General features: G+C 42.9%; 1 protein-coding gene across 1 annotated transcript in view; it reads right to left on the bottom strand.

Moving 5' to 3' along the window:
- Positions 1 to 27,636, bottom strand: part of FBXW4 (F-box and WD repeat domain containing 4) — a 91,994-nt gene that overhangs the window by 42,376 nt on the left and 21,982 nt on the right. The window contains exons 3-5 of the mRNA XM_007533854.3: positions 26,384 to 26,569; positions 25,479 to 25,611; positions 15,108 to 15,202 (exon numbers count right to left, since the gene is read on the bottom strand). Coding sequence (XP_007533916.2) covers positions 15,108 to 15,202; positions 25,479 to 25,611; positions 26,384 to 26,569 — 414 coding nt within the window. The remainder of the gene's footprint in view (positions 1 to 15,107; positions 15,203 to 25,478; positions 25,612 to 26,383; positions 26,570 to 27,636) is intronic.

Here is a 27,636-nt window from a genome sequence, read left to right as displayed (position 1 = left end):
GTCTGTGGCCTCCTGTTCTGCACACACTTAAGTCCAACTTTTCAATGTCCTCCAATACTTAGCCCCAAGACTCCACCAGTCTCACCTAGGAAGCTCCCCTGTATTTATGACAAGACCCCCAGCTTCCCTCTGGCTTCTGATGGGTAACCCTGATAGCTGATAACATTCATACTGCAGAGAAATGGATCAATGTTTTTCTCTCAATTAGACTATCAGCCCCTTGGAATGTGAAAACTGTCTCTTGGTTTTCATGCTCTTCACTTGAACTTTCCCAAAGAAGCATCCTCCATACATCTTTGCGAAACAGATACCCAGAGATACATATTATATAGCAAAACATTTGTGGGGTTGAGAGATAGTTCAACAGGGAGGGTACATGCCTTCTCACATGAGCAGCTCAGGTTCAAATCCTGGGAACATGTGAGAATGCCACAGAACTGGGGGAAGCTTCGTATTGTGTTTCCTCTTTTCTACCTCTCAGTTTGCATAAAGGTCTCGTCAGGAGCAGTAAAATCATGTACAAGGCCCAGTGCCACCAAAAAGAAAAAAGTAATAATAACTGAATGATCTTTCTCTTAACATGTAGACCATTCTATTTTAAAAAATATTTATTGATTTATTTATTTATGGGTAGACACAGAGAGAAATTGAGAGGGGAGAGGAAGATAGATAGGCAGAGAGATATAGAAACACCTGCAGCCCTGCTTCAACACTCGTAAAGTTTTTCCCCTGCAGGTGGGGACCAGGGGCTTGGACCTGGGTCCTTGCACACTGTAAGTTGAACACTTAACCAGGCACACCACCACATGGCACCTCAAAAAAAAATTTTTTTTTCCCCCAGATGAAAAACATGTCTGGGTTCACACTGCCTTTGGTACTCGGTGTCTCTAGCTCTGTTGCTTACACTCCCAAGCCCAGTTTACACAAAGTAAACTTGTGCGAGATGGGGAAGAATGACCACGACCAAATCAGCAGATTGGAAGGCCAGAGGAGAGAACTTAAGAGAAAGCAAGACAGTATCTCTGGTAAAAATAAATAAATAAATAAATAAATAAATCCACCATTTTGAAGTATTTCTTTCCCTACAAAAGGCCTCAAACATGAGATAATGTTTAAAGCTATAAAAATAAATGTAGTGAAGAATTTCTTTCAGGGTTATACAAATATTCCAAACTGAATTATCATGAAGTTAGACAACTCTGTAAATTTGCTGAAAATCATGGCCTTGCAGACTTAAAAATGGATGAATTTAAAGCTTGTAAATTATTTTTCTATAGGGTGGGGGTATAGCATAATGGTTATGCAAAGAGACCTTCATGCCTGAGGCTCTCAAGTCCCAGGTTCAATCCCCCACACCACCATAAGCCAGATCTGAGCAGTGCTCTGGTAAAAAACAAAACAAAAAAAAAACAAACAAACAAAAAAAAAAATTATTTTTCTATAAAACTTTAAAATTTTAAAGTAAATTTAGATTCAGGCATCATTAATTTAAATCACCATGTACAGAAAAAAGCACTCTTTCTACTGGTGTCAAATGCTGAAATAGATATTTCTTTTCTTTTATTTATTTATTGGGGGTTAATGTTTTACATTTAACAGTACAATAGTTTGTACATGTGAAATAGATATTTCAATGTAATTAACTGTAATTTGTAATTATTGAAATGCTCAATATTAAAAATGTAAATATTAAAAAGTAAAAATAAAGTAATTGTCAGCAGATATTCACCATATAAAAATAATTCTGAAGAGATAGTCAAATAACTACCATATTTTGTGAACTTATTTCATTTTTGACCTGTTTTCTTTAAAATATTTATTTCTTCTATTTATTTATTTTCCCTTTTGTTGCCCTTTTTTAAAATTGTTGTTGTAGTTATTATGGTTGTTGCTACTGATAACATCATTGTTAGGACAAAAAGAAATGGAGAGAGGAGGGGAAGACAGAGAGGGGGAGAGAAAGACACCTGCAGACCTGCTTCACCACCTGTGAAGTGACTTCCCTGCAGGTAGGGAGGCAGGGCTCGAACTGGGATCCTTGTGCTGGTCCTTGCACTTCGCACCACATGCTCTTAACCCGCTGCACTACCGCCCAACTCCCCTTTAAAAGATTTATTTATGTATTTATTCACGAGAGAGAGGTGGGGGAAGAGAGAATGTATGACTTTTTTCACAACAGTATTTTCTATCATCTTTAAGAGTCAATAAATACGGGAGTCAGCGGTGGCATAGCAGGTTAAGCACACGTGGCGCGAAGCGCAAGGACCGGCATAAGCATCCTGGTTCAAGCCCCTGGCTCCCCACCTGCAGGGGTGTCGCTTCACAGGCGGCAAAGCAGGTCTGCAGGTGTCTGTCTTTCACTCTCCTCCTCAGTCTTCCCCTCCTCTCTCCATTTCTCTCTGTCCTATCCAACAACGACGACATCAATAACAACAAGGGCAACAAAAGGGAATAAATAAATAAATTTTTTTAAAAAGAGTCAATAAATACATGCTTGAATCATCCTTTTAATGACTATGCAGTGTTCTACTGGGTCAGTATAGCATAAAATATTTAACCTTCCCCTTATGAACAGATATTAATGTGTTCTTAATATGTCTTACTATACACATTTTGAATAATTGCCTGGTTATTATCTTAGGATACATTCTTAGAATTTATGTACCAGTGGAATTTATGTGCCAAAAAGTGTTCACATTTTAATTCTGATACCTCCACAGGGATACAATCTTAATTGTTCCTCTCCTTATTCCTAGATTCACTCTTGCCAGTCTGCAAAGAAGGCTTTTTCAGGCCACGGACTTCTAAGAAGGGGAAAAATACTTTGAATAATCTGTGTTTTTTTCTTCTGTCAATTTTTTTTTTTTATTATTCTTACCAATGTTCACCCTGGATGCTAGTAAGATTCAAGCTGAGTGGGAAAGTAGAGTGGCTCATTAACCCATGAGTCCCTCTCTCTCTGACAGATGTTACAAATTTCCCCCTCATACTTAGCTGGCTCATACTTACTTGGCGTGGATTACTTGCCATATAAAGCCACTCCAATCACTCAGACCCCTCCCATTCAGATTTAGGAATAAAGAAGCTCAACAACCCTGATCAGGGCAGTTAATGTTCCTGCTGTGACAAGGTAGGAAATACAGGAGGAAGAGAAGTATCGGAAGAAAGAGGAACAGCAGGTCACATGTTCTGAGCAACACCCTCTCTGTAGCCCCTGAAGACCATGGTGCAGTGAGCTCGGGGTGGAGAGGAGCATGTACTGAGTGATGACTAATTATATCTGGAGAGTCTCTAAGGAAACTATACCCCTGAGACTCCAAAGTTCTGGCCAGACACCCCAGGACTGACCTGAGGCAAGACTCAAGACTGAAGACTCAAATTCCTCAACCAATGAAGAAGGAGGAGAGAATGGTCTTGTGGCCCAAGGTGGAAGAGTACACTGGCTTTATCCCACCTAGCTTAGCTTTTCCTTTCGTCTATTCTGCCAGTACATGTCACATGTGTAAAGAAGTACTCCCACAGCTACACAGTGGCCCTACTACACGTTTATACTTGCAAAGCTCTTCTTCATCATTGTCTTCTGGCCTTTGTATCCTTCTGTCTAGCTTGCCTCCTAGAAAGAAGTCAGTATGAAGCTTCTCATGGGACCACTTGTGACAGCATTAAGTGGGCCATCTTTAAGTCTCTGAAGCATCAAGAAGCAACATGGCTGCAAGTGTTTCCAGCCTGAAAGCATGAAGCCATATTCAAGGAAAATCAAGAAAAGAAAAAGGTCCGGTGGCCCATATTCTGCTTCATCGCACCTACCTACAGTGTTAAAAGGATCAGAGAAAGTATCTGAAGAGGCCGAGTTTTTTTTTTTTTTTTTTTTTTTTCCCTCCCCCTCCCCGAGGCCGAGTTTTAATGTCTTCTCAAAGTAGGCAAGTTCCTGCCTTCAAGATGTGTGCTCATGAGCCTGAACATGAAGGCTTCAGGCCCAAGGAGTGATGTGTGCATCGTCTCAAGTGCTGTCTGCAGGCCACTATGAAAATCAAAATAGTATACCATGATGGCCATGGCATTGGTCTAGAGGCTGGATTATGGTTCTGCTACAGGAAGAAGCAAAGAATACACAAAGTCAAGCTGAATAGCAGAGACAAACCTGACCAGAGAATATGAAAAAGTGTGGGTATGTGGAGGGAGTTTTGCAGTAAAATATGATGTACAATCATTTACATCTTCTCTCATAACTTAAAATTCTCTTCTGCAGATGAGGACCATGCTGACGATTTTTGGGTGTTATCATAACACCCAACTAATCAGTATTAAAAAATATATATATATGCACATATATATATATATTAATGACAGAGAGACACACAGAGAGAGAATGAGAACACCAGGCTATTACTCTGACACATACGATGTCACAGGTTGAACTCAAGACCTCATACTTGGAAGGTCAGTGCTTTAGTCACTGCAGTGCCTTCTAGGCTGCAAATTTCATGTGTATATAGAGAGGAGACACTTCTAGATTAGGTTTCTTATTTGCTTTTACTTTTTTCTTTTTTTTTCCAGAATGCTGCTAGCTTATGGTGGTGCCAAGGATTGAACCTGGGACCTTGGAACCTCAGGCAGGAACATCTTTTGCATAACCACTATGTTATCTCCCTGGCCTCTTAGTATTGTTTTGATGGAAGAACCAAATATATATGCTGGCTTCCTGAGGCATAAGTACATCATTTATTGTTATATGTAGATGTATGTGTTTATCGTTTTATATATATAGTTATATGTAGAGCAGCACACTTTGGAATAACACAAACCTTTGTGACTCACAGCATCTTTCCTTTCCCTATCAGTGGTGTCAACATACCCACTGCTCAAAGCACACATGGATGTCTACTCTCTTCACTGATGGCGTGAGGGAAGGTTCTAGTTTTTGGGTCCCAAGCTCCTAACCCCAATGAAGCTACTTAATAAAGAAATTCACTGACACAGGTTAAGTCCTCCAGGCAGTAGAACTCCTTAAGTCTTAATCCATGACCAAGTAGATTCATGTATAATTATCCTGAACTCAGAGAAGCAAGTAAGTACACTTGGTACTTGTGGATTGCCACCTGGAGGCCCCAGGGACCAGGGCTCTACAAGGTGGAAAGGTGTGTGTTGGGGGAGGGGTCCCCTTTAAGAAATATGGCTTGAAATGAAAAGGAAAACAAAGGAGTTGGGATATGACTCCAAACTTAAATAGTGAAATCTACTCTCCAAAGGCCTGGGAGTCACCTAATTGCAGGAGGATGGAGTGATCCTTCCACCTCTGACATGACCCCCCAGTACACAAACATACATTATGCCAGTGAGCCAGCCACACCCCCGCACCTCTGTCACTGCCTGTGTGGCTCAGTACCAGCACAAAGACACCCCACCCCCACTGGCCCAAGAAACAAAATACACAAGTATTTCATGAAGAGCCCACCCCCCTTTTTTGGCTGATCTGAGTGCTACACCTAACAGGTGGGGAAATCCTCATAAATATAGGAGGATCATCATGACAGGGCCACTGGAATGGATCGGTGCCATAAGTCAGACAGGGCTAGAAGTTTCCGCCCTGCCATCAGGTTCCTCTTTAGCCTTGACAGATCAAACTGAAGCCGAGGCAGGCTACAGAGATCAGTTCAGTCACCAAGCCAAAGGTCTTCACAGTGAGGGACCAAAGCTGCCCTAGCTGGGCCCCTACCAGCCCCGTGTCCCAGATTAATCACCAGCAGACAGAGCATGGACACCAGCCTGCAATCTGAGCCCAGCAGCACCTGCACAGGGGTTTCCCTGGCACCTCCCTCACACCCCTACAGCAGCACCCCAAGGCATGAGGGTGTCCATCTGGTGACAAGGATACCTGGGCCAGGAGGGCAAGATACTCAGTCATATTCAGATAAGCCACCGATGGTCTGAGTTTCTCAGTGAAAGGAGGAAAGAAGAGGCAATGACTCAAGCAGTGAAGTCAAGATTGCATGAGAAAGAAAATTCTCACCTTATGAGCAGAAAGAAAGAAAAGCACCCAAATGCCCCACGCGCCAATGCCTCAAGAGGCAATCTAGCTCCTCTCAGCAGAGCAGGACCAAGCTCTCAGAGGTTATGGATTAACAGGGGCTTCATGTCTATGTGGTGCACATTCTCCTCACCTACATAACAACAGGAGGCTGGTGGGGAGGGGGCAGGCCAGAGCAAAGAAGTCTTTCAAAAGATCCCCCATGCTCCAAATATGAAAGGAAGCTTGGGAATAAATTCACTCTGTGAGGACATGGGAGAGCATCCTCTGAATGTCAAGACCCCAGGGAACATCTGCCTCAGATGATCTCCCAAATTAGTAAGCTATTTTAAACACCGGTACACACAGAGCTATGGATGATGTACGGTTTGTGTATACACACATATCTACTTTGTTAGAACACACTTCATAGGTCCCATGGCAGAATGAATTCTTCTCAGGTGGTGATCTCTATACAGAGTAAGAGGAAGTATTCTTGAGGCAAAAAAAAAAAAATCAAAGGGAGGAAGTTAAGCATGAAGACCTGTATTAGAACCATCTGTCCCAGGCCCTAACTTGTGATATGAGTAACAGCTAGGATGGATGCGCCCTTTGTCACCTGCCCCACGGCCCCAGGAAGGAAGGGTGGGGAGGGGCTGGAGTTAGATTGAAGTGTGTGTCCCTTGAAAGAGCAGAGCAAAGCACAAGGCAGATGAGGGAAGTCCCTCGACAGTGCCTTCATTTGAGGAGGAACACCCACATCCTGATGGTTACACCTTGTCCCTCCAGAGCTCCATCTCCAGGAATTCCCTTTGAACTCTGGGCTGCAACCCAGAGTTCGGCCAGAGCAGTGGCTACAATTACACACTTGCTCTGCTGCATGTGACAGGCCATGAAAGGTCCCTGCCTATAAAACAGACTGGAAAACAAACCCTTAATTTAAATGTTAATGAAAGTGCTGTGGAGACATCAGAGGCTTCCCGGCTGCTCCCAGAACAGCTACACTAGCCACAGAATTTATAGCTCCCCTTCACCCGCCCACCTCCCTCTCTGCCTCATCACCCACTTAAGTTTAAAGAGTAGAAAAGAAAGAAGAAAAAAAAAAACCAACTAATTTTAACATTAACTCCATGCTTCCACCTTGGGATGTGGTTGCTAAATTATCTGTCAGCAGAACAGTGATCAAAGGTGGAAAAACAGGAACATCACACACAGGACCCAGAAAAGGCAGAGCAGCTCTGGCAGGAAAATTAGCTCCTCTCTTCTTGATAAGAGTGGGTACTAGAAAGAAGGGGCACAGGGGGTTCAGAGACCCCAGAATGGGGATGCCAATTCCTCCCATGTGCTCTGCTCCCCCATGTGACAAGAGCAAGTGCACTGGGTCACCCATTTCACTCATCTGTCTCCCCAGCACCCTGTGCTGCCTACTTCACTGCTTTCCGCTACATCTAGCACATACCGACATGTCTAGAGAGACTGGGTGAGGAAAAAGAGAAACAGAGAGGTAGAATCAGAAGTGAAGAAAGAGAGAATTGAAGCACTCAAGGAGCTGAGTGGTGGCTGTATATGCTCTACACCTGGTAGAGCATATACATTACAGTAAGCAAGGACCTGAGTTCAAACCCCTGGTCCCCACCTTCAGGGGGGATGTTTCATGAGTGGTATAATAGTGCTGTAGGTATCTCTCTTTTTCTCCCTCTCTACCTCCCCCTTCCCTTTCAATGTCTGTTCTGTCCAAAATAAATAAAATATTTAAAATTTAAAAAACAAAAATTTTAGGAAGAATCTAAACACTCAGACCAAGGGATGGAAGCGCGTCCCTGGCAGCAGGGAGAGGCTCTGGCTGCCCTGCCTGCATGTACAGTGGTTGCCTTCTTCAGCAGCCTCTGTGACCATCCTCAGTGCTACATTTAAGTCCATTCTAAACACCACAGCCAGCTTTGCTGGACAGGGGAGAAGCTGCTCCCACAGGTGTTTTGGGCCAGCAGGGCTGGTTAAGCAGCTGGTCGCAGGCCATCAGCTCAACACATGAGCCTCCTGTGACCATCTTGCCCTGGAAGTGGCAGAAATCCAGGGTCTTGAGGAAGTGAAACCCACCCCCTATGACATTTTGTCCTGGAGCTGATGGATATGCCCACCAGAGAGGCTTGACTCAATATGGGCACTGAACTGGAGGGCAGCAGACACTGTTTCGGGAAGCAGTTGAGTCAGACTCTGATTTAATTGTATCGCCACACTGATCTCCTTCCAATTTTAGGTCATTTCAGGCCAGACCAGAAGGGTCATGTAGCTTTACTGGAGCTTCCTTCTTTTTTGCAGGCACCAGGCCACCCCTCCCAGCCAGGCCAGCCTCTAGCAGTGGATGGTGCCTTTGGATTTGTAATTCTCACCCCAGGGCAGCATATGCAGGAATCTCCTTGACACATGTGTTCTGTGGCCTGAAAATGGGAGACACCAGGTCACTCTCTGTCTAATTCTTTAGGCTTCTTCCATCCTCACATAGGCCCCAAGAAGGCTTCTGTCTGTCCTGAGCTGGCAGATCTTCATATCAACCATGGGTCAAACCATCAGGATATTCAGCTACAACATGAAGTGTGAGCAAGTTACCCATTAGGCTCTCTTCAGGTTATCAAGGTTATAAGGTTACGTGTCCCCTTTTAAGGCCCAGCTTGCCAAGACCACTGGAAAAGGCAAAAAAGTCACAACTTCTGGGTGTTTATTGCTTGTTCTTTTTTTCTTCCAAAGACTGGCTTATTTTATGAGTGGGAAAGAGGTCAGAGCACCTCTCTATCACATAGTGCCTGTGATGGGACCTGAGGCCTCGTGTATGTAAGATGTGTGCTCAACCTGCTGAGCCACTTCCCAAGGTACAGCACCACCTTTACTTTTGCTGTCTTCCCCCGAAGCACAGATTTATTACAAAGCCCAAGGCTCAAAGACTGCTGCATCACCAGGAGCTATGAATCCAGACTAAATGCTGGCTGCCTCTTATTCCACTTTCCAAACCTCTCTGTTAGAGAAAACTCCAGATGCAATTACCTTTTACTAAAGAAAGGTGTATTTCAACAGGCTGGTGAATATGCATCTACCATATATACAACACACAGTCAGCCCTGTAGCCGCTGAAAACAAACACCTTCCTCTCTCTCAGAAACCCAGCCTGTCACCAAACAGTACACAGTGACTGCTTTCCTTCCAAATTTGCCCTCACCTCAGGGAGAAATGAAGCAATAAGGGACAGCTCTTCCATCAAAACCCCCAGAGGCTGCAACTCACTTTACAAATTTGAATTGGTACATTTCATGCAGACTTGGACTAAACCCCCCAAAAACAAACAGGCCACCGCACTGAGCAAAGTTACACAGAATTATACTGTATGTTCAGTAGCATAGCTAAGTCAGGTTTCTACACCTATACCACTCATATATTTCCCTCATGACAGAAACAAGAGAGAAGGGATTAAAACCCAAGTGTCCTGGGAAGCCTTCCTGACCACACTCACTCACATGACAGCAGCGAGTTGTTCAGAGAAGGGGAAAGGATTCTGCTGAGCTTCTCCTTTTTGGAGAGCAGTAAATATGGTTTCTGCAGAGGGAGGAGCCGCTCCGGGATTCTCTTCAACCTTCCCAGGCAAACAGGGGTTAGGGTGTACAGACCCATTTCATTACCAGGGCCCACACAACTGGCTGGTGGGGGCCCTGCAGACTGAAGAGCCATGTGCATGTGCATTCTGGGAATGGTGTAAGCATTTCTAGCAACCTGAGTGAGCCCAGGCTGAACTTATAAGCAGCCTCCCTACACCTGCACTCTCTCTACTCTGGCCCCTAAGAGGAGACAATGTTCCCAGGTCCCCACAGAGCCTTTCAAGGGCCACAGCTACTGTCCAAGACGTTGGTGGAGGAAGGCACAGCAATGACCCAGGGCTGCCTTGTGGCCCTCTTTCCGCACCTCCAACATGGCAGTAGGCTAGACCAGAGCACAAACTGCTCCCTCTTCTGGCCCCTCCCACATGTGCCCCACACCAGCCTTCCTTGGATCTTAGTTTCTCCCTCCTTAGCGCCAGATATTCGTCGGGATGCGGCATCATCTAAGTTCATTTCCCACGTCTACGCTCGACCGGACCTGCCAATATACGCGGATATCTTCGCCCACCCTGTCCAACGCTTGACGTCTCATCACCCAATCTGGTCTCCTACGCCTACACTGAACTTCTCTGTTCCAGACTCTTGGAAACAGAGCTGGCAGTCAGCTGAGGTAAAGAACAAACACCTCATCACAGACCCCTGCAAGCGTCAACCCGGCTTTGACCTAGCACGTTATGATTGGGCCCTCCTCAATCGCTATCGAACAGGCCATGGCCGGTGCGCCGCTATGTTCCATCGCTGGGGAGCCAGAGATGCCCGAACTGCCCCTGCGGCTACAGACAGACTATGACCCACATAGTCAACGACTGCCACCTCTCCAGATTCAAAGGAGGTCTCGAAACTTTACATCAGGCTCAACCTGACACTGTTAACTGGCTACGGAAGAAGGGCAAACGCTAGAAGAAGAAGAAGTTTCTCCCTTGGCCAGGAAGGGAAGGGTGTCCTCCTTCCCTCACGTCCAGAGAAGATCTTACTCAGGCTCCAATGTCCTCTGGCAACCATCACAGCTATGCACCTATTTCTCCCCATCACCAAATAGGATCCTTGGAGGAGCCACACATAGCTAGTGTTTAGTAACTAAACGGGGAGTTGGGGGGTGGGGGGGGGAGTGGTAAGATAAGGAAGACATGGCAAGTAGGGGGGATGAATCTGAGTCTTCTATAGTTCTGCAATACTGTTGAGTATTTACTCACTTTGTCCAACTGGAAATCATTTTTAAATGGCAATAAAGCATTTTGCAGAGTTTGACAACTTTACTTTTCTGTGCTGCTCACAAGAAGGCACTCGGAATTCAGTGTGCTCTCAGGGGCTAGAGTCTCTGAGATCTGTCAGGCTGGGTGTATTTCAGCCCCACAGTTATACCTAGACATCCACCTTTACACCTTTGGCATGACTCCATCATGCCACTCCTATTCCATCTCAATCTCCTCCTTTTTTCACTCATCAAACAGTTTCAGGCTGGGTCTCTTCTAGTAGAAGAGAGCTGTTTCTCTAACTCATGAATCTTAAAAACAGAATTGATTGGTGTGGGGGCAAGGTGACATGAAAGACCTCTCGATGGAATCTACTGATTTTCTTTCTGTATTTTGAGTACCTAAACACAACACTAAGCATGTAATCTATTTAATACCATCCTCCACAGACGCTTAGAGTCAAGAACTCAAGGTCACAGAAGGAAGGGAAGGTGACACAGGGACACAAAACAGAAATCTGCCTTCTCTCAGTCACAAGCACTTTGGAGTAAGATTAGAATCTGAGGTTTTATGTTTCAAACTACAAGTGGCGAAATACACATATAAGAAGGTAGAAAAGACCCATCATGGGAGTCGAGTGGTAGCACAGCAGGCTAAGCACAGGTGGCACAAAGCGTAAGGATCCTGGTTCGAGCCCCCGGCTCCCCACCTGCAGGGGGGTCGCTACACAAGTGTTGAAACAGGTCTGCAGGTGTCTATCTTTCTCTCCCCCTCTCTGTCTTCCCCTCCTCTCTCCATATCTCTCTGTCCTAGCCAACAACAATGACAACAATAATAACTACAACAATAAAACAACAAGGGCAACAAAAGGAGATAAATAAATATTTTAAAAATAATAATAATAAAATAAAAGACCCAACATCAAAGATAAACATAATGGCTGGCTGACAGATTCTTCCAAAAAGAAAATAAATAACTGGTAAAAGTGAGGCTACTAGGTCTTCCTAACTATCCTAGTTACTTCTAACTCTATGAGGAGGTGGTGAGGGAATTGGAAATTGCCAAACCAGGAGTATCTTCCCCAGAGGACCCACCTCTCCACATGTTCTTCATGAAGGGTTCATGGCCATCTCACATGAGAGACATTTACAACCATACTCAACAGTGAAGGTGGCAGGTAAGGCAGATATCAAAGACAGGAACACTACATGGGAGGGAGGAAAGGAGAGATTCCTGCTGAATCTCTACATCAGGAGGTTTGCAAGAGTAGTGTAGCACTATGAAGGTCAGAAGAAGCCCCATGAAGAAAGGGTGGGAGGGAGTCAGGCAGTAGCACAGCAGGTTAAGCGCACGTGGTGCAAGGACCGGCGTAAGGATCCCAGTTCAAGCCTCTGGCTCCCCATCTGCAGGGGGTTCGCTTCACAAGCGGTGAAGCAGGTCTGCAGGTGTCTATCTTTCTCTCCCCCTCTGTCTTCCCCTCCTCTCTCCATTCTCTTTGTCCTATCCTACAACAACGACATCAATAATAACTACAACAATAAAACAACAAGGGCAACAAAAGGGAATAAATAAATATTTTAAAAAGAAGAAGAAAAAAGGGTGGGAACATAAAAGCAGCTAAATAAATATATAATATGTAATAAATAAAGCAATTTCTTTTAAGTCTGAGACATTACCTGTAGAGTTGAAGAAATAGCTATCTCAAATAACTATGGGTCAGGGACTGAACAGTTAGGCTACAGTGAAAGATCATCCTTGAATCAACAAAATACAATAAAAGAGCAAGAAAACTCTGAAGAGACTATGAAGCAAATGCAAGCTCTGGGTATCCACCAAAGGTTAGATGCATCAAGGACTTAGCACAGGGCTCAGCAAGGAGCAGATGAAGAATAAATGTTAGCTGCTAGCAGTAGGAGCAGTTATATAGCAGTACTAGTAATAGTGAATGGTAGGTCCTTCCTCAAAGACAGTCTTCAAGTCATGGCCAAAAAAAAAAAAAATCAAACTTGATTTACTGTGTTCTAAAATGCTTTGTAATGACAAGGCCAGACTCTTCAAATAGAGTAATAGGGAAATAGCATGTTTATGCAAGGAGACTCTCATGCCTGAGGTTCCAAAGTCCCAGGTTCAACTCCTAGCACCACCATAAGTGAGAGCTGAGCTGTGCTCTAGTTTAAAAAAATAAATATATATATATATATATATATATATGTAAATAAAATGATGATGATGATATGGAATATACTCAAATTCCTTATTGTTACCATCTTCCATTCTGCTAAGAGGTAACTTATATACTCCAGGAGCAGTGGCTAAAGTTGACGGATTAGGGAAGCAAGGTTCTGGGAGAGTCAATATTTATGCTTTGGTCCAAATTCATGAGCAGGAAGTACATGAACCATCTCTAGCCCCGAAAATCCCTGCTTCTACCACTGATCCCAGCCCAATCTCCTGAAGCCAGCAAAAGTCTATAGGTAACCACTGCACACCAAAGTCATGAGCATACCTGTCACCTCCTACAGGCTGTTCTTTCAATCCTAACACATACTCAGCCCACAGACACCCCCTCCCTCCACCCCCCACTGGCTAAACGTCTGTGAAAGGGGCAGCATTGGGAAGAAAGCAAGGAGGGGGAAGATGCAGTGGCTTCACTTTCCACCCTCTGCTCCCACACACTTAGGCCTCTCTACTCCCTGCTGGTCTTTCCTTCCCTCTTTCCTAGGATTGCTAGAATGATTTGTTCTATACAATGACAGGTTTATAGGTTAGCCGACACCTCCGCTCTGTGGAATTTTAATTAACTTCTCCCATCGTCAATATGCTAAGGAACAGGGTCTCCATCCTCTAAGGTCAGCAATGTGTTTCAGGTCCTGCTATATCAGCCGTCAAATTGAAGAATTAATGACGTGACTAATCGGCTCTAATTCTTCAGGAAGAAAAAAATGTGAAAGGGAGTTGTGGAAGGGAGTAGGAGGAGGGCCATAGGGTGAGGAGAAGGAGGCTGAGAGAGGCTGAGCACAGGGGCAACCAACTCTCCGAACACAAGAGACTGACTGAAAAACCCACATTGGAGAGTGGCAGCTTATTGCCTTATCACTAATCTTTTGGGTGGGGAGCAGAGTTAAGGAAAAGGGGGGGGGGGGAGATGACCCTAGGCAGTGACAGAGGTCATGCAGAAGAGGGTGTCTATATGGCCTGCAGGAGAGGAGAGAGGCTCTGCCTCCATTCACGAGAGCCTAGAAAGTAGATGTCAACATGCAAAGCTCACTCGTTTGTAGGAAAAGCTAGAGAACTCAGTTATGCCAAAGGGCAGAGTAAAGCCTCTATAAAACACCTGACACTCCATCAACAATTGTCAATCAGTCTACTCCACATATACATCTTTGGATGAGGGGCCATTGTACAAAGGTCTTGAGCCTCTCATGAAGGCTCAGCTCTATAAGAGATACTCCAGAAGCTCTAGAAAGGACACTCCTGTAATAGCTGGACTCAGTTACAATCTATCATCATGTGTTTCCTTCACATTTCTTGGATTAGATGCTTAGGAAGTTAGCTCCCAAAAGGCTATCTCAACCTTGTATATATATAAAGCGAGAGACAGACCTCAAATCTCTGCAGGAGTTCTAAAACCTCCAGGAGAGTGGCTCAAAGCAACATAGAATATACAGAAGAACATTTTTCCAGCTCAATGGAGCTTATAAAATAGAAGCATCAGAAGCCAGGAGATAGCTAACCTGGCTAGAACACAAGTCACCATGTGTCAAGTCCAGGACTCAATATGGGAGTACCATGGACAGCACCAGAGCAAGCTCCATGAATAATGGGGCAGTGCTATGGAGTCTCTTCTCTCTGTGTGGCTCTCTCTCTCTGTCGCTAAAATAAAGTAAGAAAAACATGGCCCAAAAAGACTGTTCAGCAGATATCGTGTATGTTCAAAGCCCCAGCACTACATTAAACATAAAGTAAGATAAAATGAAGACCAAACTAAATAAAACTCAAATTAAAACATTAAACATAAAATAAAATAAAATAAAATAAGACCAAACTAAAACTCAAAGCAGGATCTGACTAAATTTGTAGTAGGCCACCAAAGTAAAAACCCTGGGTGGAGGGTGAGGGTGGATGTTCAGCTTCATGGAGTGGGGGTGGGGGGATGGGACAGTCTTTGGTCATGGGAATGGTATTTATGTAAAAATTAATTAATTAATTAATTAAGGCTATCAATATAAGGGGTAAAACCATATCCAAAATCATCTCCCTTACCTGAGCAATGGGCTGATAGCAATGGACCAGACTCGATCTTCAGTTTGAATTGTGTGTAAACACTGTCCCAGTCGGCCTGACGCCAAAGACCACACCTAAAAACAGGAAAGGAGATGCTCTTATTGGCATTGCCTGAGACTGGGAAGGAGGAAGAAAAGACCCACCTGGTGGGTGACTCTCCCTAGTGGGATGAGAAATAGCATATTCCTTTCCTTCCTGTATACATAGAGCTCAAGGTATCTATCAGCTATGGGGTTGCTCCAGTTTTTGGCCTGCCTACCACATAGATAAATCCTGACTCCTAGTCCTAACCACCCTCTTTGATTTCCTCCTGCTAGCCATTACTTACCAGTAGATTTTATACCAAGGGAGATGGAGAAAGATCAGGGCACAGAGATAAATTAGAGCAGAATTAGAGAAAGGAGTAAAAAAAAAGAAAGATGCAAAGAAAAGAAAGAATAGAAGAGAGACTTCAAAGTAGCAAGGTGGTATGTTGTTGTTTGTTTGTTGATAATGCCCGGGACCCAATGCTATTCATGTCAGCAGAGAATTTAGCACCTAGTGTCACCAAAAGTAGCAGAAAAGCTTAACTCTTCTAAGCTTCCATATCTCCTACAGGTTAAAAATATTGCTTGGAGCACATTATCTGGTCTCTATCAGTCAGGAATGTACATTAGCAGCCACTCTGGGCTTAACTCTAATCAACACTCAGAGCCCTCTCAGCAGTCAGTGCATTTAGAAGTCTCCCATTAAGCACAAGGGCCCCCTCACATCACCCTACCCCAGATGACACACACAGGGAAATAAGCCTCTAACCAAACAGAAAGGAAACCTCAAATATACAGAGCTGTCCCCAGACGGCAGCCAAGGAGGGATCCTGAGGCAGCCAGATGGATCAATGACCTCTCAAGGTCCCTGCAGTGCTATAAGGGGAACATGCCGGACTCAATCAGGACCTTAGATGGAAGAACGTTAACATTCCTAGAGTCTGAGGGCTAGGTGATGGAGGATGGAGTAGGGTAGGGGGTGGGCCTGCCATCTTAGGGTCACATGGTATCTCTTCCCTATAAAAGGAGAAAGTGTTTTTGAGTGTGTGTGTGTGTGTGTGTGTGTGTGTGTGTGTGTGTGTGTGTGTGTGTGTAATGGACGGAGGAGGGTGTAAATTTCCCAACAAGAAAAAGGAAAATAAATTTTTTTGAATTTTTCATAATTTTATTCCTTTTTTTCTGTTTACTCTGATGGATATTGAGTCACTCAGTGTGTTCAGAGACCAGGTGGTGGCACACCCTGTCAAACACATACCACGCACTGGGTGTGCACACACATACCGTGCACAGGGACCCAGGTTCAAGCCCCTGATCCTCACTTGCAGGGGGGAAGCTAAGAGAAACAATGCCCCCCCCAAGAAGCCAGCTGTGCCAGTCCCAGTTGTTTACCCATGCACATAAGAAACAACAAACAGTGCTGAACAGTGGTGAAGCAGTGCAGTAGGTCTCTTTCTATCTCTCCTTTCCCCCTAGATTTCTATCTCTGTACATAAAAATAAAATAAAAAAATAATTAAATTAAATTAAATAGAGTTTTCAAAGCAAAAACAATGAGATTGGCTTTATCAAGACAGGGTCTCTGTTTTCCTCTGTGGCTGTCACCTGACACAGGGACTGTCATACTGTAGCATATCTGTAAAGATTTGCTAAATAGATGGGTGTATTGGGCACCTTAGGGAGATCCTCTTTGATAGATATTACTCTAGGTAATTTGTTGTGACCTTTGCTTCTTCAAGGTTGACTTATTTTTATTAATTTATTTATAAAATAAAAATTAACCAGAAGATTAATATATGTAAATCAATCAACGTGATCCACCACATCAATAAAACCAAAACCACATATTATACCAATAGGTGCAGCGAAAGCCTTTGACAAAATCCAACATCCCTTTATGATCAAAACGCTACAAAAAAATGGGAATATGGGAGTTGGGCGGTAGCGCTGCAGGTTAAGAGCACGTGGCACAAAGTGCAAGGACCAGCGTAGGAATCCCAGTTCGATCCCCCAGTTCCCCACCTGCAGGGGAGTCGCTTCACAGGCGGTGAAGCAAGTCTGCAGGTGTCTGTCTATCTTTCTCTCCCCCTCCCTATCTTCCCCTCCTCTCTCCATTTCTCTATGTCCTATCTAAGAATGACGACAACAATAATAAGTACAACAACAATAAAAAGACAACAAGGGCAACAAAAGGGAAAATAAATAAATAAAATTAAAAAAAATGGGAACAGATGGAAAATTACTCAAGATAGTGAAGTCCATATATATATAGCAAACCTACAGCCAATATCATAGCCAATGGTGAAAAACTGGAAGCATTCCCCCTCTGATCAGGTACTACACAGGGGTGCCTACCATCAACATACTATTCAACACATTGTTGGAAATTCTTGCCATAGCAATCAGGCAGGAGCAAAGAATTAAAGGAATACAGATTGGAAGAGAAGAAGTCAAACTCTCACTATTTGTAGACAATATGATAGTATACATTGAAAAACCTAAGGAATCCAGCACGGAACTCTTGAAATTATCAGACAATATAACAAGGTGTCAGGCTACAAAATTAACATACAAAAGTCAGTGGTATTCCTTTATGCAAACACTAAGGTAGCAGAAGAATAAATCCAGACAACAATTCCTTTTATTATAGTAACAAAAACAACAAAATATCTAGGAATAAACCGAAGAAGGGAGAGACTTGTATACTGAAAATTATGAGTCACTATTCAAGGAAATAGAAAAAGACACAAAAAAGTGGAAAGATCTTCCATGTTCATGGGTTGGAAGAATTAACAACATCAAAATGAATATACTATCCAGAGCCATATACAAATTTAATGCAATCCCTATCAAGATCCCAACCACATTTTTTCAGCAGACTAGAACAAATGCTACAAATGTTTATCTGGAACCAGAAAAGACCTAGAATTGTCAAAACAATCTTGAGGATAAAGAACAGAACTGGAGGCATCACACTCCCAGATCTCAAATTGTATTATAGGGCCATTGTCATCAAAATTGCTTGGTATTGGAGCATGACCAGTGGAATAGAACTGAAAGCCCAGAAGTAAGCCCCGACACCTATGGACATCTAATCTTTGGCAAGGGTGCCGAGACTATTAAATGGAAAAAAGAGTCTCTTCAACAAATGGTGCTGGGAAAATTGGGTTTAAACATGCAGAAGAATAAAACTGAGCCACTATATTTCACCAGACACAACAGTAAATTCCAAATGGATCATAGACTTGGATGATAGACCAGAAACTATCAAATACTTAAAGGAAAACAATGGAAGATCTCTTTTCTGTCTAAATTTTAAAGGCATCTCCAATGATAGGAATCCAATTACAAAGAAGACTAAGGCAAGAATAAATCAATGGGACTAGATCAAATTAAAAAGCTCATGTACAGCAAAAGATACCACCTCCCAAATAAAGAGACCCCCTCACTGAATGGGAGAAGATCTTTACATGTCATACATACAGACAAGAGGTTAATAACCAAAATATATAAAGAGCTTGCCAAACTCAACAACAAGAAAACAAATGACCCCCTCCAAAAATGGGAAGAGGATATGAAAAGAATATTCACAACAGAAGCAATCTAAAAGTCCAACAAACATATAAGAAAATGCTCCAATTCAACTCTATGTTAGTATATGGCAACAGAACTAAAAGCTATAAACAAACATGAGATGTAATGAAGGCTATCTAGAAATTTTGGGTTAGAAGAAAAAACTAAACTATTCTCCCATGGCAACTGAAACAGGAGAAATAACTAACTTTATACAGGTTCAATACAGGTTTTATACAGGTGAAACTGATAAGCTGATACATGTTTAACTTGGCCAGATAGCAAAACAGCCAATTTAGTGTATCCCCAGTGTGCATTCTACAAAGCTACTTAGGGAACTCAAGGAACTCTAGCCATTTCTATTCATGCTTGTTGATGGATTGTTGCTCCTTTATAGCACCTATGGTGATTTGTTTTCCCAGCATACCACTTAAGGTTTCAATAAATATGAAAACTTAAAAAAAGAAAGAAAGAAAGAAAGAAAGAAAGAAAGAAAGAAAGAAAATGTTCCAAGTCATTGATTGACAGAGAAATGCAAATAAAGACAACAATGAAATACCACTTCACTCCTATAAGAATATCATACATCAGAAAAGGTAGCAGCAACAAATGCTGGAAAGGATATGGGGACAGACAAAGGAACCCTTCTGCACTGCTGGTGGTACTATAAATTGGTCCAACCTCTGTGGAGAGTAGTCTGGAGAACTCTCAGAAAGCTAGAAGTGGACCTACCCCATGACCCTGCAATTCCTCTCCAGGGGATATATCCTAAGGAACCAAGCACACCCTTCCAAAAAGATTTGTGTATACCTATGTTCATAGCAGCACAATTCATAATAGCCAAAACCTGGAAGCAACCCAGGTGTCCAACAACATATGAGTGGCTGAGCAAGTTGTGGTATATATACACAATGAAATACTACTCAGCTATTAAAAATGGTGAATTCACCTTCCTCCCCTCATCTTGGATGGAGCTTGAAGAAATTGTGTTGAGATAAGTCAGAAAGAGAAGGATGAATATGGGATGATCCCACTCATAAACAGAAGTTGAAAAACAAGAACAGAAGGGAAAACACTAAACAGAACTTGGACTAGAATTGGTGTACTGCACCAAAGTAAAAGACTCGGGGGGGGGGGGGGCTCAGGCCCTGGAACATGAAAGTAGAGGAGGACCTCTGGGTGTTGAATTGTTCTGTGGAAAACTGAGAAATTTCATGCATGTACAAACTACTGTATTTTACTGTCAACTGTAAACCATTAATCCCCCAATGAAGAAATTTTAAAAATAACCAGAAGATCATGAATGGACATGGGGGGGGAGACAAAGAACAACCTTCCTGGAGAACTATGACCCTGAATTACTCTAGGGGGTCCCACAGTGAGGTGACTTTGGTGGTAAATGGATGTATTTCTAAAGCCCACTTTTAGACAGTTTCCATGATACAAAATCCCTAGAGATTCTTAGTCAGGGTTTAGGGAGACAACACAACTCTGATTGCAAAATCTCTGAGGAAAGCCTTAGCTCTAGTCCTCCACTGAACAGGCTGGTGGGCTCCTAGGCTGTTCAAAACACAGAACTGAGGTTCTGGTTTCTAGGAGGGGCTCAGGAAGCATGCTGCCAGATTTTTGTTAGTATTTTTTTTTAACTGTCTTATTGGATAGAGACAGCCAGAAATCGAGAGGGAAGGGAATGATAGAGAGGGAGAGAGACAGAGAGACACCTGTAGCATTGCTTTACCACTTGCAAAGCTTTCCCCCTGCAAGTGAGGACCGGGGGCTTGGACCCAGGTCCTTGCGCTTTGTAACATGTGCCCAACCAGGTGCGCCACCAGCCAGACCCCTGCTAGTTTTTTTTTAATGATCTCTAGAAAGTGACCCTTTTGGCTTCCCTCAACAATAAACCATCACCAGAAACATGAGCAAGCTGATCATATCGTCACCCTCATGGTCAAATTCAAAATAGATTCATCCCTTGAGAAGAAATAGTTCATTGGGAATGGATAGTTATACCACCCTTTTACAAAACAGACTGGTGATGTGTATTAAGATTTCTAAAATGACTAATGCCTTGGATTAAGTAATTCTATTGCTGAAATTCTATCCTAAGAAAATAATCTGAGGGCTGGGGAGAGAGCAAAGTGGTAGCACACTAGACTTTCACACTTGAGGCCCAGTAAGTCACAGGTTCAATCCCCAGCATCACTCTATGCCAGAACTAAGCAGTACTCTGATGTCTTTCTCTTTCTTTCTCTCTCTCTCATGAAAATAACTAAATAAAAACTTTCTTAAATTAAAAAAGAAAGAATACTACAACAAAGAAAACTTAAATGGTAAAAATATTCCTTAAATCCTATAGCTGGAAAAAAAGAATGTGAAGGCTTTAGAGTTAAGTAAATCTAGGTTTGACCCCTACTCGTTACTTGTTATCTGTGATTTCTGGAACGCTTGACTTTAACCTTGGGAATGTTTTGTAACATCTTCACCTCAGTTTCCTCATGTGCAGAGAGAAAATTAAGGTCTATCTTTCAATGTTGCAGTTAGAAGAACTAAAGATATTAACAACACTACCCAGAACTATAACACAGTATTTGGAAAGTATCAAGCAGTCAGTAATGTTAATTCTTATTACTATAGGGAAAAAACATCTAACGGTCAAAAATGACAACTAAACTATTTTAAGTCCATTGTGAAGTTATTAAAGATGATACTTAGAAATAATGTATAGAAAGAGAAAATGTATAGTTGGAGAAGCAATTACAGAAGCCAGACCTTCCACTTCTGCACCCCATAAGGAATTTTGGTCCATACTCCCAGAGAGGGATAAAGAATAGGGAAGCTTCCAATAGAGGGGATGGGACATGGAATTCTCATGTTGAGAACTGTATGGAATTGTACCCCTATTATCTTACAATCTTGTTAATCATTATAAAATCACAAATACAAAAAGAAATAATGTGTAGTAAAAATGGAAATAAAGTATACAGCAAGGTTATACTGGTATCTAAAATGATTATTATGTGGAGAAATCTTTTCCCTAGATAACATAAGAAAAATAAATAAATGTTTACTACAGTGTCTGGCTAAATTTTATGTTGATATATATATATATATTTATGCAAACCTATGCACTGAAAATAACTAAAATAGCCTACAGAAAAAAAAATAACTAAAAGGGGGAGTCGGGCAGCGTTAAGCACACGTTGCACAAAATGCAAGGACCGGCTTAAGAATCCCAGTTTGAGTCCCTGGCTCCCCACCTGCAGGGAAGTCGCTTCACAGACGGTGAAGCAGGTCTGCAGGTGTCTGTCTTTCTCTCCCCCTGTCTTCCCCTCCTCTCTCCATTTCTCTCTGTCCTATCCAACAACGGCTACATCAATAACAACAACAATAAAAAAAAAACAAGGGCAACAAAAGGGAATAAATAAACATTTAAAAAAATAACGAAAAGGGAGTTGGGGAGACAATATAATGGCTATGCAAAAGACTTCCATGCTTGAGGCTCTGAGGTTCAAGGTTCAATCCTCAGCACCACCATAAGCCAGAGTTGAGTAATGCTCTGCTCTCTGATTCTCTCCCTATATCTCTCTCATTAAATAATTTTTAAAAAGGACAAACCAACAAGTTCAAGTACTTCTTCCTTTGTAAAGCCTTCCCTTACTCAGTAGTAATCTTTTCACTCTGAAGTTTTTGGCCCTTTTCCTAGTCTTGGACATCAGAGTCCTGGAACATGTCTCAGCTCCCCTCGAAGAAAGGCTTTATCTTTATCTTTATCATTTTTGAACAGCCCCTGCAGCCTTGGGCACTAAACTTCACATACAATAACACCTGTAAGAAATGAGGCCAGGCAGTAGTGCACTGGATTAAGCACACATTGTACCAAGCACAAGGACCTACATAGGATCCTGGTTTGAGCCCCCAGCACCCCACTTGCAAGAAATGAATGAAAGAGGGCAATAGAGATACCATAATGGTCTTGCAAAAAAAAAAGACTCTCCTGACTGAGGCTCTGAAGTCTCATGTTCAGTCTCCCACCCCAGCATAAACCAAACAGTGCTCTTGTGGGACAAAAAATGAAGAAAAGAAATGAATGAAAGAACTGGGGGAGGGGGAGAGGAAACAAAGAAATAGTCAGTACTAACCCAAGCCTGCTCAAAATATGAACTATCATGCATAGATGAGGATAGTTCAATATGTTAGAGAATATAATTTGCATGCCCAAGACCCCAGAAGTCACATCCTCAGAACCACCATAATCAAGAACTCAGTTGTACTCTGCTCCCTTTCTCTCATAAAATAAATAAAACTTAAAGGGGAGGAGCTGGGCAGTGGCACACCCAGTTGAGCTCACATGTTGCCATGCATAGGAATCTGGGTTCAAGGCTCCACTCCCCACCTGCATGGGTGGATCACTACAATAAGTGAAGCAGATCTGCAAGTGTCTCTCCCTCTTCATCTCCTCCTCTCTCAATTTCTATTTGTCTGATATAATTTTTTTAAATATTTATTTATTTCCTTTTGTTACCTTATTGTTGTAGTTTTATTGTTACTGATGTCATCGTTGTTGGATAGGACAGAGAGAAATGGAGAGAGGAGGGGAAGACAGAGAAGGGGAGAGAAAGATAGACACCTAACAGACCTGCTTCACCACCTGTGAAGCGACTCCTCTGCAGGTGGGAAGCCGTGGGCTCGAACCGGGATCCTTAAGCCAGTCATTGTACTTTGTGCCACGTGAGCTTAACTGCCCGACTTCCTTGTCCTATATAATTAAAAAAAAAAAAAAAAGGCTGCCCAGTCCAATAGATTCGCAGGACTGGCACTGAGCCCCAACAATAACTCTGGTGGAAAATACACACACACAACTTAAAGGAGAAAAAATAACACAAACTTTCATCTTATCATATCTCAGAATGGAACCAGATCACACGAAGTCCAGAGAAGCAACCAGTGCAAGCAAACTAAGCCGCAGTATGTTTGAAACTAGGGTTGGGAGGAGGCAAGGAAGAAGGCATCATCCTGGCTCAGAAGTGTTGCTAAGACATTGTTTTAGGGTCAAGAAATTGCTCACCAGCAGTCTGGGAGGTAGTTAATTTCATCCTAGCCTATCAGTTCCACCCAGATGGTGCCAGCTTGAATCTTCAGCCCATGGGAATCTTTGCTGGGCATGATGAGGATGTTTGCTACTTGTGGCCATAAAGCTTTATTTTATAGTGCTTTGGGTGTCAGGTCACAGAGAACAGAATAGAAGAAAAGAAAGAGTCAGATGAGGCTTGAAATCATGACAAGAAGGTGTCAGAATGAGGTAGGAATATCAAAGTCACACCTGCCACAAAAGGTTTTAATACACATTGACTTCCAAGCAGTCAAGACAACAAGTCAAGACCAATCTCTTTTCAAGGAATAGTACAAACTAGAAACCTGAAGCAGGTAAGACTCGTGATAAAAAATTCAGTTTTTTTTTAAATCTGTATTTATTTACTGGATAGAGATAGCCAGAAATTGAGAGGAAAGGGAGTGATGGAGAGGGAAAGAGATAGAGAATCACCTGCAACACTGGTTCACTATTCACAAATCTTTCCCCCTGCAGGATGGAACTAGAGGACTAAACCTAGGACCTTGAGCTTTGTAACATGTGCACTCAACTTGGTGTGCCACCACCCAGTCCCTGGAAATTCAGTTTCCATACTGATTCAAAATCATCCCTGGATTTTTCTCAGGTTCCCTGTGCTAATAGCAAAGGGAGGAAAAAAAAACCTCTCAGAAATGGAAGGAACATATTCTATTTACATGAGTTAGCAACAGTTTTACATGTAGGAGTAATGACCAGAGCTACCTGTTGTCAGAAAAGATTGCAATTTCCCTCTTCTGAATCCCCTCCCTATGTCTCTTGGAGTTCCACATGCTAACACAGAAAAGCTTTTTGCTCCTATTAGCTCTATGGAGTCTCCAGATGCTGAGAAACAGATACATGAGATATTAACAGGCCTCCTGAACCATCCACTAAGTTGTCGGCATAGTTCCCAAAGTGGACCCAAAGGACCAAGTATGTGAAGGCCCTAGTGAGGGCTGCTGGATTTAGGGAGGGAGAAAGAAGTTCTGTCTCATGGGCCAGGAACCTGTTTGACCCAGATGTGCATGAGCTGAGTGCATAATGAAGGAACATGCTCCTTATCAATCTTCATTCTGCTTAGTCTTGGCAGAAGCCTGTCAACCAGGCAATATGGCACAGATCCAACAAATGACACCCTCCTCTCATCATCTTTCTGTTTCTTATGACCACACTTCATTCTCCAGAGAAGCAGTAAAAACACATTTTAATTATCAGCCTGATTGCTTATAAACAGGTGGTGAAAAACTGACCTCCCTAAACAGAGCAAGCAAAAAAGAGAGAATTTAAAATAAAATATTGGGGTCAGATCGCAGCCCACAAACTTGAGAAAATTCAGCCCTGGGAGGAAAAGCTGGCCCAGCCCTCTGTTTTTGAGTTCACACCACATTTCAAGTGAGTGGCAAGTTTCCCAGCCACTGTCCACTCTCTCCCCAGTCCAACTGGCAGGGACACAGCCTGGCACGGCAAGCTGCATGCCAGAGGCATATAAGTGAGCCCTTTATTGTGTCATATGCTCCCTACCACCACCACCACCACCCTCACCTAAGGCTCTCAGCCAATCCCAAGACTCAAGGTCCTAACCACCCTCTCCCAGCCCTGTCCCTACAGACAGGAGGGAATAACAGCAGTTAAGGGGAGACCAACTCACCTTGGCTGTCCTGTCCCTGGAGCCACTCACAATGATGCCCCCTTTGCAATCCACACAGTTCACCTCCTGTTCATGAGCTGAGTACTTGACAGCAAATGTGCTATGAATCTTATGAATGCCAATCTTCCCATCTCTAGGAGAGAAGCAAGAAGCCCACCCCCAAGAGCCAATTATTCTCTCTGCAGGAAGAGAACAAGTCTCCAATGACATCCACATTTGCTTAGCATTAGGCAGTTCAACCCTGTAAGGTTTTGAGCTTCTGGATACCTTTACTTCTTTGGGTCACCTGGGGCTGGGCAGAGGTGTGAGAAACAAGACATATTTCCCCCGAGAGTATCTAACTTCAGTATTTCAGCTTCACTTTTCATTAAAGGCTCTTCCTGTATTTCTTCTCCAGATAGCCCTCTTAAGGACCTCTGGCAAATCTCTGCTTTAAATAGTGGGGATGAGAGGGTGGACTGGGGGAAGTTATCTCTTCCTCTAGTCTCCTTTCTTTCTTTTTTTTTTTAATATTTATTTTATTTTTATTTATTTATTCCCTTTTGTTGCCCTTGTTGTTTTATTGTTGTAGTTATTATTGTTGTTGTCGTCGTTGTTGGATAGGACAGAGAGAAATGGAGAGAGGAGGGGAAGACAGAGAGGAGGAGAGAAAGATAGACACCTGCAGACCTGCTTCACCGCCTGTGAAGCGACTCCCCTGCAGGTGGGGAGCTGGGGTTCGAACCAGGATCCTTATGCCAGTCCTTGTGCTTTGCGCCACCTGCGCTTAACCTGCTGCGCTACAGCCTGACTCCCCCTAGTCTCCTTTCTTATCCCTTTGGAATTGAGACAGAAAAGTCAGAAGCAGGCAGAGGATTCCTGAAGAATATTAAGGAAGAGGTGGGAGGAGAAACTGCAGTACTTACCCTCCTGCACTGACAATATGTGAATTGGCCAGCACGAAGTGGCAAACATCTTCATCATGCCCAGCAAAGACTCCCATGGGCCGACGGTTCAAGCTGGCACCATCTGGGCGGAACTGATAGGCCAGGATAAAATTGGCCTGGGATATGTACAGAGAATCACCCTCTAGTTGCATCCAGGGCATCTGACTAAAGAGAAGAAAAACAAAATTTAAGAAGCATCAAGAAACTTACATGATGATACATGAAAACTCAAATCCAAACATGGGACAGTCTACCAATTTTCAACTTAGCAAGGATAACCTAAAAAGTTAAGTCCATATCTTGCTCCCTTCCTTTGAAATGAGTGATCCCTGGGCTACCCTCAGAAAACTAAACTGCCTGAGCTTTGTGGTAACCTAATCTTCTTTGGACTTTTCAAAAGAGAGTCAGGTTTACAAGGCAGGCTTAGTAGCCCTTTAATTGGAGAGTGCTTACAACTTGAATTATTAGCAATCCAAAACTTCTTATGGGTAGGTGAACCTTAGCAAATTCAATGATTAAGAAATGGGAAGAGTCAAAAAGAAACTTTTTTGATGAAGATAAACCAACTTTCATTCTGCATTCTCAATGATTTGAAGTGCAAGTAGTAAATTTCAATGTTCCAAGACTCCACTAAACCCTTCCCCAAAGAGATCAATTAGAGTGTGGTGGAGAGAAGAAAAATTGAGCCCTAAGAAGCCCCATTCCCTTGTCCTCCTAGAGCAAAGGGATATATATATATATATATATATATATATATATATATATATATATATGAAAGGAATAACAGCATTTAGGAAAGGATGTTAATTAGATACCTAGATCTTCAGTTATCTACAGCTGTGTATCCAGGGGTAAGGATGGGGATAAGAAACAGTTCCAGAGCAGTCTACTATAGTTTAGGGACTACAGATAAATAGTCACCTCTCATAGCCAGATAAGAAACCACCTTTCAGTCCCATGGCACAAAATGAGCCTTAACAAGAAGATACAGACTCTGGTGAGGATTAAGCCCCTTTCCCAAGGTAGACATGCTAGCATCCTGTCATACTCTACTTATGGAGATCCAGAACTAACAGACTCCCAGAAGATTGTAAGGACAGCTGATTCATCCCATTTATAGAGCCACCATCTCCCACTGCCAAGTCTGTCTGAGCAAACTGGGCTGTGTTTCTTCCCCAGACTCCTTAATACAAGCGTCATGGGAATGTGGAAAAGTTCTGCAAATTGACTTG

The sequence above is a fragment of the Erinaceus europaeus genome, chromosome 14 (genome assembly GCF_950295315.1).
Source record: "Erinaceus europaeus chromosome 14, mEriEur2.1, whole genome shotgun sequence".
Classification (NCBI taxonomy): Eukaryota; Metazoa; Chordata; class Mammalia; order Eulipotyphla; family Erinaceidae; genus Erinaceus; species Erinaceus europaeus.
The sequence above is the reverse complement of the archived record's forward strand: the minus strand, read 5'-3'. Positions and strand labels throughout refer to the sequence as shown.